General features: G+C 50.1%; 1 protein-coding gene across 8 annotated transcripts in view; it reads left to right on the forward strand.

Moving 5' to 3' along the window:
• FANCA (FA complementation group A) overlaps positions 1-16,107 on the forward strand; it is a 61,457-nt gene that overhangs the window by 38,928 nt on the left and 6,422 nt on the right. For 2 of the 8 annotated variants that reach the window (XM_040633113.1, XM_040633112.1), the window contains exons 28-42: positions 1,037-1,213; positions 2,417-2,490; positions 4,519-4,647; positions 7,995-8,079; positions 9,483-9,649; positions 10,193-10,298; positions 11,266-11,325; positions 11,479-11,583; positions 12,313-12,425; positions 13,243-13,381; positions 14,373-14,447; positions 14,748-14,850; positions 15,319-15,394; positions 15,625-15,781; positions 15,900-15,992. In XM_040633113.1, coding sequence (XP_040489047.1) covers positions 1,037-1,213; positions 2,417-2,490; positions 4,519-4,647; positions 7,995-8,079; positions 9,483-9,649; positions 10,193-10,298; positions 11,266-11,325; positions 11,479-11,583; positions 12,313-12,425; positions 13,243-13,381; positions 14,373-14,447; positions 14,748-14,850; positions 15,319-15,394; positions 15,625-15,781; positions 15,900-15,992 — 1,659 coding nt within the window. Of the gene's footprint in view, positions 1-1,036; positions 1,214-2,416; positions 2,491-4,518; positions 4,648-7,994; positions 8,080-9,482; positions 9,650-10,192; positions 10,299-11,265; positions 11,326-11,478; positions 11,584-12,312; positions 12,426-13,242; positions 13,382-14,372; positions 14,448-14,608; positions 14,904-15,318; positions 15,395-15,624; positions 15,786-15,899; positions 15,993-16,107 lie in introns of those variants that run through there. The other 6 variants (XM_040633114.1, XR_005835543.1, XR_005835544.1 and 3 more) reach the window with 6 other exon arrangements.

Raw genomic sequence — 16,107 nt, forward strand, 5'->3', positions numbered from 1 at the left:
AAAAAAAAAAATAGGTACTGATTTTTGTAAAGTAGATATATTAAAGGATAAATGTTCATGAAAAGTATTTTTCTATTTAAAAAAGAATTCTGATTTTCTAAAAAGAAGTCCCTCATCTCTTGAATGCTTGTTGTATTTATTACAAGACTAGAGAAGTTTAAAGATTTTATTTTTTTGGGGGGGGCACAACTCGGGGGAGGGGCAGGGGAGAGAGAGAATCTCAGACTCCACACTGAGCAGGGGGCCTGACACGGGCTTGATCTCATGATCCTGAGATCATGACCTGAGTCGAAATCAAGAGTCGTGTGCTTAACTGACTGAGCCACCCAGGCACCCCAAGACCAGAGAAATTTAAAGATGTATGTCAGAAACCTTCAGTGGCGAGAGTGAGCTTGAGATTACAGTGGAAACCAGCACGCCCTCCGTTCTAGGCTCCACATTAGAATCCGCTGAGAAGCTCTGGCCCTGCCCACAGGTTAAGTTGGGTCGGGACACACTGGCGCTCCTGTCGTCGGTGTTGAGGAACTTAGGCCCAGGTGCCCACATTTCGAAGCATGCAACAGAGATCAGGACAGGTGGCCCCGACAAGGAAGCTCCTGGTCCCACCTTACCAGACTCTGAGGGGTGTGCCAGTACCCTCCCCTGCTCCCCGCAAGCAGCCTGGGGCTCAGTAAACAGGGAAAAGTCTAATCTCCTAATGGCAAACATAAGCGGATTCACGACAGTCTCGTGCGTCTCTTGGTGGAAACAGCAGTGCCAGCTCCAGGCCGAGAAGACCGCCGTCCACTGCTGGGGGACTGCATCCGCACCGCCATGTGGAGGACAATTTACAACCAGCAATTCTGCCTCCAGGTGTTGAGTCCCAGGAGACAGATGTGCGCAAAGATTTACAGACAGGGCTGGTCACTGTCGTCTGTAACTGAACACAGGGTGCCCAGAGTGCCGCACAAGGGGTTCGCCAGGCCGCTGTGGCTGTCCACAGGGTCTCCCAGCCACCTGCCATGCGGCACACAGCCAGTTTATTGTCTCTCTTCAGTTTCAGTTCATTATGTGCAGACTGTTCTCAGAAGCCCGAGAACACCCCTCTCAGGAGGACGCAGCCGGCCTTCCCTGGAGCCTTCTGTGCCTGCCATCCACAGACTGGCAGCGAGCCGCCCTCTGTCTGTGGAAGCAGAGAACCTTCCAGGAACTGTTGAAGGAGAAAGAATTTCATGTAGGTCTCACCGCCCCTCTTCCTGCTTCTCACCTCGTCCTAACGCACAGGGTTCTGCGGGTAGATGGGTTTCCTGAGGACATGGTGGGCAGCCAGGTGATGCTGGGGCAGCACAGAAGTGGATTTGTTTGAAATCGGTGTCGTACAGTCCCACGTACTTGTAAGAAATAAGATGGAAAGATCATTTCTACTCTGCCCAGTTTCCCCCAGTGCTAACATCTTGCGGAAGATTTTAAGGGTGAATAAAAATGTATTTTGAACATACCTGCCAGGCTCCAGTTTGGGTTGGACTTCTCAGCACAGTCGCGGGGAGCTTTGGTCTGCTCTGGCCAACTGCCTATGTTACTGGTCTGCTACCTTTCATGACTTTTCATTTATTTCTTGGATACCTGTCGGCTTATTTTGGCCTTCAGAGAAAAAGTTCTCAGTTGTTTTATTATATATTCCGTTCTTTTATTGATTGTATCCGTGATGCCAGAGCAGGTGGGACCGTGTTTGTTCAGCGTAAGTGGCGCTATAGGGAACACTTGCTGCCCACACGCAGCTAGCGGCCACCGTCCCTCTGGCTTTGGGTGATCATGGACTCTTGGTTTCACGTGCGTGTGTCCATATTGCCTGGCGTGGGTCTTCACACAGAGGGAGCACGCTGCACACGTGTTTCTGGGATGTGCTTTATTACACACAGTGCGAGGTTTTGAGATTAGTCCATGTTGATGAGTGGAACTGTTCCAAGAATTTTAAAATAAGAAACATGCCACCATGAGTATTTGAAGCATGTTATTACATCAAGTTTATTCTTGGGTTACTTTGCCCAACTCAGGTGAACTAGAAAATGATTTCTTTCCTGGTGGTGTCGTGCAGTAACCTGAGCGGTTTGCAGACGCCACAGGCTGACTGCTCACAACCAGGCAGCGTGTTGGAGAATTCAGTTCAAGAGAACCGGTTTGAACAGTTTACGTGAGCTTCACGTTGAGTTAACAAGCAGTATCTGAGTTCTTCGTCAGGGCTTGGCGGCGGAACCTCAGTCTGAAAGCAAGAGGTGGCAGGAGGAGAGAGACCAGCGTAGGCACAGCTGCCTTCCAGTGAGGCTCCCGGCTGTGACAGCGGACCTCGCGGAACCGTGACAGCACACTGTCACCAAGCCGACCTGTGGTTTCTGCATCCCGTCCGCGCTAGGGTGTTCATGTGGTCCTTTTCTCTCAGTTAACTTACAGAGACTGGTTACAGCTGGAACTAGAAATCCGACCTGAGCTTGATTCTCTTTCAGATACGGAAAGGTAAGCGTTGAAAGGGATCTGCCTTGGGGCACCTGGGTGGCTCAGTCAGTCAAGCATCGGACTCTAGATTTTGGCTCAGGTCATGATCTCAGGGTCCTGGGATGCAGGCGTGTCGGGCTCCCTGCTCAGTGGGGAGTCTGCTTCTCCCTCTGCCCCTTCTCCCCCAGCACACCGTGTGCGTGCACGCGCACTCTCTCTCGAATAAATCTTTTAAGAGGGGGGATCTGCCTTTCACAAATGCTGTAAGGTTTTCTGCATTGTCTTTAAGTCTTCTCATTGTATTCTCGATGTTCAGTTTAACATATAACTTACGAGCACAGTTTCATTCATTCATTCCTTAATTCAAGAAACATTTGAGTTCCTCCTGTTTGCCAGGCACTTCTAGAATGTTCTTGAAAGTGGGGGTGCATTGTGCTGAGACAAGCCTGCCCTTATGGCACCTTTGTGCAGACAGGGGCACAAGGCAGCGCGCTCTTGCCAAGCAGCTGCACACACGTGTACACCTGAGTGGGCCTGGGGACAAACAGGTAGACAGCTAAAATGGATCAGGACCCCGACAGGGCTGTGAGAACGGGTCCCAGGGTGGCGATGGCAGGGGCGGCAAATGTGCTTCCCCTAGGTGGGAGAGAGCAGGGTAGGCTAAGTGTGGTGAGAGGCTGCAGTGGCGTCCTGACCGTCTGGGGTCCTGCTGAAGGAGCCTGAGAGGGTTCTCAGCTGGTGCAGCCAGCCTGCTGCTGTCTTGCGCGGGAAGAAGACAGTGGCAAGCAGAGGACTGGCAAGTGCTGGCTGCAGGCAGTGCTAACCCTGAGCTGATGGCATGAGGGGCAGGTGATTCAAGGTCTGAGTTCCTGTGCGTCCCGGGGCCAACTGTTCAGACCATAGGGAGGTGAGATGTGCTGTCCTGGGCGTGAGAGTGGGGTGCTGCCAAGCCCCTGGGTGTGGGGATGCGGAGGTCAGGGAGGAAAATGTGCTGTAGATACAATGGAGCTGGTGGGGCCCCGGGGGCAGCCGAGGGCAGGGGTCAGTGTGAACCGCCCTGAGCCACTGTCCCTGTGTGTTCAGAGGCCTATCTCACGTGCATGGGATGCTGTCTTGTGGTGTCAGGTTATAGAAGGGGCTGGTAAAGATAAAGTCAGAACCGTGGAAAGAATACCTACTTTCCCAATACGATGGAGGTTTGCGTGCTCCTCAGGTCTGTGCCACCTGTGAGTGCTTTTTGTGTGGGTTTGCGTGTCCTGGGGTCTCCCCTCCCTTCCCTCCTCGTCCTCTATTTCCATTAGGAAAAGAAGGAATTCATTTTCTAGTGTGAAGATCTGCGATAAGCATTTCTTACCCCCAGGTCACTGTATGTTGAAGTTGTGCTTAGACCTTTTATTTTTTAATTCTTCAAGTAACAGATACATTCGTACAAGTTTCAGATGGTGTGGGTAGAGCACCAGCCCTTTCCCATTCGTGGGTATATGGCAATGTCTTACTTGGTTTGGCTCTTTCTGCAGAAACAGACTAGTGTCAGTGCTTCTCCGGCTGAGGCGCTCACTTAGTACATCCTGGGGCGCCTGGGGGGCGCAGTCCTTAAGCTTCTGCCTTCGGCTCAGGGCCTGATCCCAGGGTCCTGGAATCCAGCCCCGCGTCGGGCTCCCTGCACCGCTGGGAGCCTGCTTCTCCCTCTCCCACTCCCCCTGCTTGTGTTCCCTCTCTCGCTGGCTGTCTCTCTCTCTAATAAATAAATAAAATCTTTAAAGAAAAAAAAAAAAGGAGGCACTTTTAGTACATCCTCAGGACCTTTCCTATGAGCACCTGCAGGGCCTGGTCCAGATCTGGACACCTTTGCTGGCAGACCCTGGGATAATGACCCAGGGGGATGGCCCCTGAGGGGGTTCTGATTGTGGTAGAGGGCCTTCCTGTAGCCCCAGTCCCTCAGAGCTAAACCCCTGCCCTTGTGCCCCTGGCTGTGGGCCCACTTTGCGGCCACAGGAAGCACTGGTTGGCAGCCTTTCTCAGCACAGACCTTGATATTTGCTCCTGCAGGTGGGACTTCCACCAGTGGGCGATCCACGAGCACTTCCTCCCCAAGCCCTCTGCCGCAGGGGGCTGTGACGGGGAGCTGCAGACAGCGTGCACAGTTCTTGTCGACGTGCTGATAGACTTCTGCCAAAGGTTAGCAATGCTGATGCCAAAAGCATCATGACGTTTAATTGTGGTGGTCCTAAGAATGTGTTTTGGTTTCTCTCCGTCTAGTCTGTGTTATACAGTTGAACATAGCCTGATAGCAAGTCTGAGTCTATTCTATGTACAGGTAAGTTTTCAGAATCTGTTTTCTTTGTCTGGATTTGCCAGTGGCAATGACTTGTCTTTCTGCTTTGTCACCCGGCACCTGGGTCACTAAGTATAAAGGGTGGAACAAGTAGGCTAGCAGGTGGCAAGCACCGCAGGTGCCTGAAACACGAACGGGGGCTGGCTGCCATGGCGGCAGAGTTCCCTGTAGCGTGCAGGCTGCGTTGGGTTTGCGTTCCTGCTGAGCTGGTCTGTATTGGTCTTTGTCCTCATGACTGTTGTGTCAAGATGGTGAGTAAAACCAATTCCATTTCCCACATTTTAGGTGACGTATATTAAATCATAGAAAACGAATCTTGTTACCCTCCAAGAAACACAGTCCATGCAAATGGTTACTGAAGACACGAGGAAGGACAGGTGCCTTTATGTTTCCCACTGCCCCTCTGTTCTCCACCGGGATCTGTAAACACATCTCCTAGTTAGCAAAACTCTCACAAGTCATGTTACGTTGCAATACAACTAACAGCACTGGAATTTTTCCTACCAGTGCTTAGTGGCTGGGAGCCGCACCTTCAGTACCAGGCAACCGAAGTTGGGGCCAGTCCTCTTGTCCTTCATTTTTCTCTTGGGAGGGAGAAACGAGAATGTGTGCCCAGAGTGAAATCAGTGAGTGCGCATTCCTTCCACGCCCCCCTCACCATGGAATCTGTGTGTCTATGCATGTGTCAATCCTAGACATTTCATATAAATGGAATCACACAAGCACATGGTCCTTTGTGTCTGGCTCACTCAGGATAATGTTTTCAAGGTTAGTCTCCATTACAGCATGTATTTGAACTTCATTTCTTAAAAATCACTAAATAGTATTCCATTGAAAGATGGACCACATTTTATTTATTCATTAGTTGATAGACATTTGCGTTTTCACTTACTGATTTTGAATAATTCTGCTACAAACTCTTGTGTACAGACTTTTCTGTGGTCTTGTGTTTTCATTTTTCTTGGGCATAGCCCTACGCATGGGATTGCTGTGTCATATCTTCTTTTCTTTCAATTGGCTTTTTTTTTAAATTAACATATAATGTATTATTTGTTTCAGGGGTACAGGTCTGTGATTCATCAGTCTGCTGTATCATATCTTAACTTTTTTTTAGGAACTACCAAACTGTTTTTCCAAAACTGTACCATTTTACATTCCCACCAGCAGTATCAGAGGGTTCCAGTTTCTCCACATTGTCACGAACATAGTTATTGTTATCTTTTGATAATACCCATTCTAATGGATATGCAGTGGTATATTTTCATTATGGCTTTGATTTGTTTTTCTCTGGTGGCTAATGATGGTGAGCAGCTTTTCATTTACTTGTTGACAATTTGTGTATCTTTGAGAAATGTCACATCCTTTGCCCATTTTAAAATTGGGTTGTTTTACTGAGTTTTAAAAGTTCTTTATTCTGGATACCACATCCTTATCACATATGAGATGAAGATATTTTCTCCCATTCTAGGAGTCATCTTTTCACTCCTTTGATGCATAGAAGTGTTAATTTTTGATGAAGTCCAGTTTATTTTTAGTTTTAGCCCTTAATTTAGGTCTTTTATCCATTTGATTTAATTTTTATGGAATAAGTTAAGGATCCACCTTTACTCTTTTGCATGTGGACACCCTGTTGTCCCCACACGTTTTGTTGAAGACACTGTCCTTCCCCATTAAATGGTCTTGGCACTGTTGCCGAAAATCAGTTAATCATACCTGTGAAGGTTTATTTCTGTACTCTTTATTCACTTTGGTGTATATATCTGTTCTTTTTTTTTTTTTTTTTTAAGATTTGTGGTGTATACATCTATTCTTATGCCAATATCACACAATTTTGATTACTGCAGATTTGTAGGGAGTTTTAAATCGGGAAACGTGGATCACCCAACTCCCCGCCCCCAATATTGTTTCGGGGATTCTGTGTCCTTTGCAATTCTATCTGAATTTCAGGATCAGTTTGCCAGTTTCAACATAACCAACTGGGATTCTGATAGGGATTGCATTGTATCTGTAGATAATTATGGGTAATTATTTCCATTTTAATGACACAGATTCTTCCTATCCATGAATATGGGATGTCTTTCTATTTATTTAGGTCCTCTATAATCTTTTCAGTAATGTTTTATAGTTTTCATTGTACAAGTCTTATACCTCCCTGTCTAAATTTATCCTTAGGTATTCTAACACCATTGTAAATGGAATTCTTTTTTTTTTTTTTTTTTAAAGATTTTATTTATTTATTTGACAGATAGAGACAGCCAGCGAGAGAGGGAACACAAGCAGGGGGAGTGGGAGAAGAAGAAGCAGGCTCATAGCGGAGGAGCCTGATGTGGGGCTCGATCCCATAACGCCGGGATCACGCCCTGAGCCGAAGGCAGCCGCTTAACCGCTGTGCCACCCAGGCGCCCCGTAAATGGAATTCTTGTCTTAATTCCATTATTGGATGATTCATGGGTATAGAGAAATACAGCTGATTTTTGTATATTGATTGCATGTCCTGCAACTTTGTAAAATTATTTTCTTTAATAGTTTTTTATTGTGGATTCTTTAAAATTTTCTGTATACAAGGTCATGTCATCTGTGAATAGAGATGGTTTAATTTTTTCCTTTCCAATCTGGATGCCTTTTATTTCTTTTTCTGGCTGAACTGTCCCAGCTAGAACTTCCAGTGGTATTGAATGGAAGCAGTGAAAGAGGAGAACTTTGTCTTATTTCTGATTTTAGGAGGAAAGCTTTAATCATTAAGTATGATGTGAACTGTGGGTTTTTCATAGATGGCCTTTATCAGCTTGAGGAAGTTCCTTTCTACTCCTAGTTTGTTGAGTGTTTTTATTATGAAAGGGTACTGAATTTTGTGTAATGTTTTATCTGTGTCTGAGATGTTCACATGGGTTTTGTTTATTCTATTGATATGTATATTCTATTGGTATGTTGATTTTAGGGTGTTGAACCAACCTTGCATTCTTAGAATAAATCCTACTTGGATATGGTATGTAACTGTTTAGATGTGACTAGGTTGGGGTTGCTAATATTTTGTTGTAGGTTTGTTGTTTGTTAATGACTGTGGGTGTCATGTGGTCCCCTGGGACTTCCTGGCTCTGTGATCACATACCACTCTGGAGGCAGGAGGAGAAGTAGGAACACCTGTACATCAGGAGATACTTAGGAGGCTTTTATTGTGTTTTTGTTTCAGTTTGAGGAGTTACAACTGTTCAGAGAATTCCGATTTGGTTCTTGGTAGCTGTACAGGAAATCGGGATATTTTTTTCAGATTGCAGGTGAGTTAGAAGCTGTAAAATTCAGCGTGTTTCACTGCATTTGTGTCATCTATTAAGATATTTATTATGAAAGTCTTAATGCAGCCCAGCAGAACGAAAACTAACATCACACACGTAATGGACCACGCCCACAGTGACAGTGTGCACACTTCGCCAGTGAATATCCCAAAAATACAGAAATGAAAGCTGTGGTGCCAGACCATCTCCAGGCTTAGGAACATTTAACATTTGAAAGTAGAGGAAACTGAGAAGATACCAACTTTGGTAGTAAAAGGGTTGCTGTCCACCACTTGCTGCTTTTGAGCTCATGACTGCTCCATTTGGATGTCAGGCTCTGAGAAATGACACAGATAACCCTCCACTTGGCAAAGGAGGGTGAGAGACGACTGCTTTTTCACAGGGTCACCTGGCACCTCCATGGGCTAGTGGATTTTCACCAAAGCAGTTGCACTTAGGAGGGTGTGGAAATGGGGCGCTCCTTTCGAAGTAAAAAGTGCAGTTCCCAGTCAGAGTGCCTGTTTGCCTCAGGTCTTGTCGGGGCGATAAAAGTCGGACCCTGAGAGTAGGCTCCGGGGTCCCCAGTGCCAACCACGGCCCCCTCTGGTGTCCGTGTCCGCAGTGTGCACTGAGACTCTGTACCTGTGGGAGTACACATGTGGCTCCGTGTGGACAGGAGTGTGTGTGGATTTCACACTTCCTGGTGGTGGTTCTGCTGCAGCTCTTCGAGCATTTGAATTGAGAAACTATGGGAAGTGACTGAAACCACGGAGGGGGTGGCCTGGGACACTGGGTGACTGACCCACAAATTGCATAAAACATCCCATAAAAAGGGATCCCAGCCCTCCAACCCCCTCATCTTGACCTTTCGTCCTCCACATCCGTCCTACCTGGCTGTGGTAGGAAGAGTGAGTGGGGGGGCGGACAGAGTGGGTCATGGGGCTGGGGTCACACGTGGCAGGGATCCTGCTACGACGTGGGTGCTTGGCTTGTTCTGTCTGCACACGTGTGTGCTTTCAGTTAGTGGGCATTTTATTGAGCGCCTGCTGTGTACACGCCTTACGCCTGCAGTTCACCCTCGGGTTATGTGCATGCAGCACCTGTACGTGTATAGTAGAGCGAATGATAAACAGTGAAGTGTTAGCCGTGGGGGAATCTGGTAAAGGTGCTCACTGTACTGTTCTTATTCTGTTTTTGCAATTGTCAGTGATTTCCAAGTAAAAAACCTTGTCCCACTCATTCCTAGCTCCTCTTGGGAGACCTCTCTCCCAAGCCCACCCACCCCGTTTCAGAGTCCCGACTGCGGCTGACAGTAAGCCCTGAGAACGTTCTGCCTTCCCATTTGGGGACAATCACCTGGAACCAGCGATAAAAGCATGTGAACGCTTTGGTCTTGTTTTTTCCAGGAGATGGCTGCTGACCTGGAACAGGGCCCAGCAGCATCCCAGAGTCGCTCTCCCTCTCGGGGGCACTTCCTTTTCACAGTGTTCCGCAGACGCCTCCAGGCTCTGGCAAGCGGGTGGGACGTGGCCGCCCACCTGCAGAGACAGCGGGAGCTACTTGTGTACAAATGGTAACACGGCGCCATATAGAAAGTCTGTTTTTACATTGAGTTTTCTTTTCCATTGGTCATTTGTTTCTGTCCCCGATTCCCAGCCTGCAACAGCATCTTCTCTTTGGGGTTCCGATGGAGAGAGCAGGGTCTGAAGCTTTGGATTAAAGCCTTCCCCTTCAGACCCAGGAGCTGCTCTGTTGAAAGATGTAACTGAAAGAATGCATGTCAGAATAAGGGAAGCCATGTGTGCTTACAGATACTCACTGTAGCGTATGTATGAGCTTGAAATCATGTAGTCCCCCAGTTCTCAGCAACGGCTTCGTTAGAATGCAGTGCACCTTTTTACTTGGCTGTTGTGCCACGTAAAAATGGCTCTTGGGGTTAAGACACTGTGAATGCTGGCAGTGGGCCCAGCAGGGCACAGGTGCTCAGCACACAGCCCCAGTTGGGGACTGGTTCCCAGAGCGAGTAGGGAGGGTCATTACCGATCTGAGTCTGAGCTCTCAAGGAGTGAAGTCATTAGGGTGTGCCAACACCACTGATGCAGCTCTTCCTTGCAAGGATCCTCCTCCGTCTGCCCCCATCTGTTCTCGTCGGCAGCCCCCAGGCCAAGCAGCCAGCCGCCCCTGACTGCACGGAGTTCTTCCACTTGGTCAACTCTGAGCTGGTAGGTGTGGGCAAACAACCTCGGGATGCTGGGACTGGGATGATCTATCCCTGAGGGCTGGTTCTTGGATTCGGGAGTTCGTCTGTGGTCACTCTGAGCCAACTGATTCAGTGTACGTGCAGACCATGTGGGATTGCTGAGGGAAAGAATGGGGTACTGCTCCGGCTGTGGCTCCCTTCCTCAGTCCCTTTCTACAGCTTTCCTCCATGTTCAGCCATCAAGATCCATAATGTCTTACAAACGAAGCGTCTCTGTTTCTTTCCAGTTTTGACGTTTTAGGCACACAAAAGCCGGTGGTGCTGAGGGGACTGCCATTCCCACCAGTTGGCCCTGCTTCCTTCTGTTGTACACACTGTCCAGTGTCAGATGCTCCGTGCTCTTACCCAGAAAGACCACAGCCCGTATGCATCCAGTCAGGGGCAGTGAGGTCACCAGGAATAAGCACATTCTACACACTTCAGAACAGCTTCTACTCCTGAAGATGTTTTTCCAGTTTTTAAAAATGCACAAATACAACTAGAGATTGAACTAAGGTTCCATTCAGTGACACAGAGCTTTAAAAGGTGGCTCAGAAAGCAGGGGAGATGAGACTAGGTGTTCCTTAGTCTTAGCAAAGGCTGCTTTCCTTAAAGTTCTCAGGAAGGCCTGGGCCAGCAGAACAAAGAACCCAGAGGTGGGGAGGCAAGTTGCCATCCCAGCAACAGGGCCATCAGGGAGTGCCGCGCTTGTCTCCTGGCCTGTGTTGGGGCCGAAGTGGGCAGGCTGGGGGCTCTGGCTGCACAGAGGAGCCATGTGGATAGGCAGTGAGACACCGAGCTTCTGGGCCAGCCATGTGGGTGGACATGAAGCCGGACCTCCATGGTCAGCAGTGGTGCAGTGAGCACAGCTAAACCCTGTCGGCACACGCTTCCCGTCCCCAGCCCCTGCCCCGTTGGTCCCTTTCTCACTGGCCTATGCTCTTTTGCAGAGAAACTTCTGCTCCTATGGAAGTGCCCTGACCTACGACATCACCGTCCACTTCTTCCGGGTAATTAATTCTGTTGCCCTCTGCACTCTCAAATCGCCTGCTTAGACCACTTGGGCTGGATCCTCATAGCCAGTGGTGCTTTAAAGCCATGTGCCTTTTAGGCTCAGGGTGTGCATGCAAACCACTGAACTTCTGGCATGTTCTCTCCTGCAGGGGCTCCTCAATGCCTGTTCACAAAGCAGCAACCCCTCCCTGACAGCAGACCTGATCCTGACCGTGTGCCAGACTGAGTGCCCCCTAGTCCTGACCTCTGCTCTGGTAGGTACAGCTGCCTTCTCAGGGTGCGCCCAGGGCAGTATCCTGGCTGTCATTCAGGAGAAAATGCACGAGGAAATAGGGGGTCAACCGAACCCATCAGAAGGTAGGATGACAGGCTTCCCTGCCCACGCACGCCTGCTGGGAAACCATGTGTGTCTGGGTGTTGCTACACTCTGGTTCTGCCTTGGCGAAGGTTAACCTAATTGCCTGAGCTCCCCGACTTGGGCTCCGCCTGTTGTCTTGACACCCATCTCGGGACGTGAGAAGAGAGGCGGCCCAGTCCCTGTCGGCCTGGCCCTCACCTGGGTGTGGGGCTCCTGGGAGGGCGCTCGCTGGCTTCCTGGGGAGTCCTGACAACACGCAGCTCTCCGAGGAGCCGTGGGACTTGAGCTGCCACGCCCCCTGAGCAGTTTGGCTTTATACGTAGTCTGCAGCTCACGGGGGTGGAACTTAGTGCAAAAGTTATCGCGTGTGTAAAACACCAGCTCTCGGTGGGGGCATCCGTGTCCTCTACAGACGAGGACGAGAAAGCTCACGGAACTGCCTCGAACCACTCCTTGAAGGCAGGAGGCGTTGGGGGAACGTAAGCCGTGCTGCCGCTGTCAGCCAGTGCACGCACATCCTCGGTGGTCACTCGAGAGTTCCACATCCCTTGGCTATAGGGACTGAAGAGGGGTCCAAGTATAGCCTCCCCTGATCGGCTTCCTGGTGATCTTTCTCTCATGGAAGTTGTGGTGGCCACGCCTGGAGCCTGAACTTCGCAGTCGGTGGACGAGATGCTTCCAGGGCCCGCTGCCCCAAGAGCTGCAGAGGCTGTGGGAGGCCCAGCAGTTTGGCAGGAGGTGCGTGGACCGAGGGGAGGAAACACAGATGTTCTAGGACCTGCTCTAGGTTACCTCCATGAATAGCTTGGGATTCTAGATAGAGGCCTTAGGGCAGGCTGGGCAGGGCCCACGTGCAAGGGAAGGAACAGACCCGACCTAGCAGGTCCCTGCCCAGCTTTCTGCCCCACCTGCCTCTCTTCTCCCGGGCCCACATCATGCAGATGTGTGTGCAAGGCAGGTCCTGGCCTGCCCAGCTGGATGTCTCTAGCATGTGCTCGTTTGGGGGAGTGTTGTGGTCCCATCCGGCCTCCCTTTATCCCTGTCCGCTGCTGCAGTGTCCAAAGTGCTTGAAATCCCAGAAAACAAGGAACACCAAATTTCTACATTGTATTCCACTAATTTTTGGCCCCATTTTTAACCTGTTGGGGCACCTTTCTGAGTGCCACGCTGCAGTCCCAGCAGGGACTAAGGAGGACTGGTCCCAAGAAGTCAAGGGTCTGAGTGGTGGGCTCCAGGTGAGTGTCACGTGTCCCACAACCTCCTGGCAAAGCTCAGGCAGTCAGGACCAGGTGTCCTGGTCAGGCCCTACCCCCCCTCCTCATATCCATGGCACGGAAGCATGTTAGGGAAACCGGAGACTGGACCCTAAACTGGGAAGGAGGCTAACACGGGGCTCTAGGTCCCTATGCTAAGCCAGGGGTGGTTAGGGACCTAGACCTTGTTTCTCGGGACTCTGAAGCCCCTCGCTGCCCCACCTGAAGGTGTTCAGAGCTGGCGGTTTTCCACCAGCATGTGGTTGTGAGGCTCCTGTGGTGACACACGTCTCGTCTCCTAGCTGCCTCTCTCCGGACTCGACGTCCCCCCCACCTGGCCCGGCCTGGGTCTCTGCTGCGGCACTACACTTTGCAATCCAGCAAGCTGGGAAGAACAGCATCAAGAGTCAGCTAGAGAAGCTGGACTGCCAAAGAGAGGAGGCAAGGAATGAAATTCTTTTACTTCTTTCTTTTCAAGCAAGTTTGTTTTTAATCAGTGTTCCGATCAGCTGTGTTTCTCAGGGTTCGCCTAATGAACTGTGCTTTTCCAAGGACAGACAGGAAGTGTGACATTCTTCTGACTTTATTAGGAAGTAAAATTTACCAGGTTTATAGATTTAGTAATGTTTAACTCACGTTTACTGGTAGAGAGAATACCTTATGTGTTTCACTTCTGATTTTGCTGAGCTTGTTTTCATCCTCCGCAAACAGGGCAGGGCTGTCACCAGCTGCCCCGTGCCACAGCCTTGGTTCCCTCCTCTCTCCTCCAGCCACACCATTTCCACACGGGAAATCAACCTGTCAGCTCAGGACATCTGGGCCTGGCTGAGGTTTTTGTAATTTTATGTAAAAAAAAAACAAAAAACAAAAAAACCCACAAAAAACCCACAAGGGAGATTCTTTTGTTTTTGTTGACAGTGATTTCAGTGGCTCCAAGCCTCCTACTCCTAGGCCTGTGTGTGCTGAGGGGAGGTGTCCAGAGAGACCCCAGCCAGCCTGGGAGCACTCCAGGGGGCTGGGAAGAGGTGGACCCCTGCCTTGGGTCAGGAGGGGACCTGCAGGGATTTTACAAACCTCCTTCTAGACAAGGAACTCAGGGGTGGGGCTGGGCTGGGGGTGGCTCAGTGCACTGGTGAGTGGTACTGGCAGCTAGCACATATGGACACCCTCAGCCACAGCACAGTTCTTTCCTGCGGTCACTTTTCCAAGCTGTGTTTAAAGGCACGTATAAAAGGACAGTCTAAGAATTTATTCTCAAATCATCTCTTTAAAATTTTCCTTCCTGAGAAGATCCACTTAGAGAAAAGATTTATGCCCTCTGCCTATAAATGTTTGGTCAAAGAACAGTGCCTGCATTCCTTACTTTGCATTACTTTTTGAGGGTACAGCCCGGGTGGTTTTAAGGTTCTAAGGGTATCGGATTTATTTGCAGCTGCTGCTTGTCCTGTTTTTCTTTTCTTTAATGGGCCTGCTTTCATCATATCTTACCCCACACTCAAGACATCAGGTAAGGTGACCCTAAACCCCCAGACCTCCTGAGTAGGGCCCCTGGGAGGAGGGCCCTGGAACCTTTGTATTGAAGGGCTCCTCAGGAGTCTTGTGCTTGAAATGAGAACCCCTAGGCCCTGGTCCTCTCCTTTGAGGTCTCATTTCACAACTTGGGCACAGGGGTCCCTGACCTGTTCCTCCTACAGTCACCATTCAAGACTCAACAGAATGAGCAAAGGCTCACTTTTGGGCTGGAGGTCACCCCTCTCTCCACTGTGTGCCTGTCTGTGCAGTCAGCCTCCCTCTTCTCGGGCCACAGGCTGTTGACTCCCTGAAGGCTTTGGACATTTGTGCTGAGGTCCTGGGGTGTTTGGAGAAGAGGAAGATACCCTGGCTGGTGCTCTTTCAGCTGACAGAGACAGGTGAGGTAGCCACTGAAGACTTGGGAGCAGGGGACGGCCTGTGTCTGTCCTAGTTACCAGCCATCTACTGGGAACACAGGGGACCCAGCAGAGGCAGGCTGCAATCCCCACTTTTTACTGAGTCCTTCTTCAGCAATAATTTTTGAATGGTTAAGTATGAACCCTTGGCCCTTAATTTACTAATTCATTTTTGGAAGTCTATCTTCTTGCTAAGTATATAAACGACATTTTAGGGTAAATGCAGTACAAACTTAACAACAAAAGAGCTGAGTGGAGTACTGGGGGTCCCAGGGTGCCACTGGGCCATCACGGCGGGGGTGCACGGAGGTCTACCGCCTAGGCTCTGCCCTCTAGCATGAGGACACCACCACCCCTCCCAGCCAGACCCCTGAGGTCTCCTGAACATCCTGATCTTGGGGTGGGGAGGCAGCCACCGAGCTAAGCCCGCCCACCCCCCTTTGGTTGCAGAGGGTGGCCTGGGACATGTCCTCCTCCGCCTGGCCCCAGATCCATACGTCAGGCTGCTGCCGTTTGCCTTCTACAGGTAACCTCACCTGCTGCTCTAGTCAGGGTCGCAGTGCCCTCTCAGTGAAGGACTTCCCACCGGGGGCTGTGTGTGGTCAGAGGAGGGCTTGTCACCCCTACCCCAGTCCTGTATCAGTACCACAGTGGGTCTCCTTCCAAACGGGAATGATACCTGTAGCTTCATTCCGCAGATGAGTCGCAGCTCTGTGCTGCCACTCACCTCTGTACGATCTTCTTTCTCACCTCCAGCCTTCTCTCCTACTTTGATGAAGACGCCCTCATGAGGGAAGATGCCTTCCTGCGCGTTGCTGTCGACATGTACCTAAAGCTGATCTGTCTCTTCGTGGCTGGGGAGACAAGTGCAGTCTCGGCTCTAGCCAGCAGGAGCCAGGAGCTCCAGGGCCAGGCAGGTGACACAGCTCATACCCGTGCAGCCAGCTCTCCTGGCACAGTGAGCAGGTGGGGGCATCGCGACCCCTCACAGTATACACCCTGACCTGTGGCTCTGCCTGTCCTCTCTCTAGGGTGACCCCGTAGGCTTGATAACAAAAGCTCGTCATTTTCTGCTGCAATCAATACCTAGGTGCCCAAAAAAGAGCTTCTCGAACATGGCAGAGGTAATGCTCAGATGCTTGCTCTGGTGTGTGCGGTTAAGTCCCAGTCATTGTTAAAGTTGCAACACCTCAGGTAAAAGGAGAATCTGGTGTCCAACACTTGCAGTGTGGCCCCTTA

This window comes from Ursus maritimus, unplaced genomic scaffold, assembly GCF_017311325.1.
Source record: "Ursus maritimus isolate PB19 unplaced genomic scaffold, ASM1731132v1 scaffold_19, whole genome shotgun sequence".
NCBI classification, from domain to species: domain Eukaryota; kingdom Metazoa; phylum Chordata; class Mammalia; order Carnivora; family Ursidae; genus Ursus; species Ursus maritimus.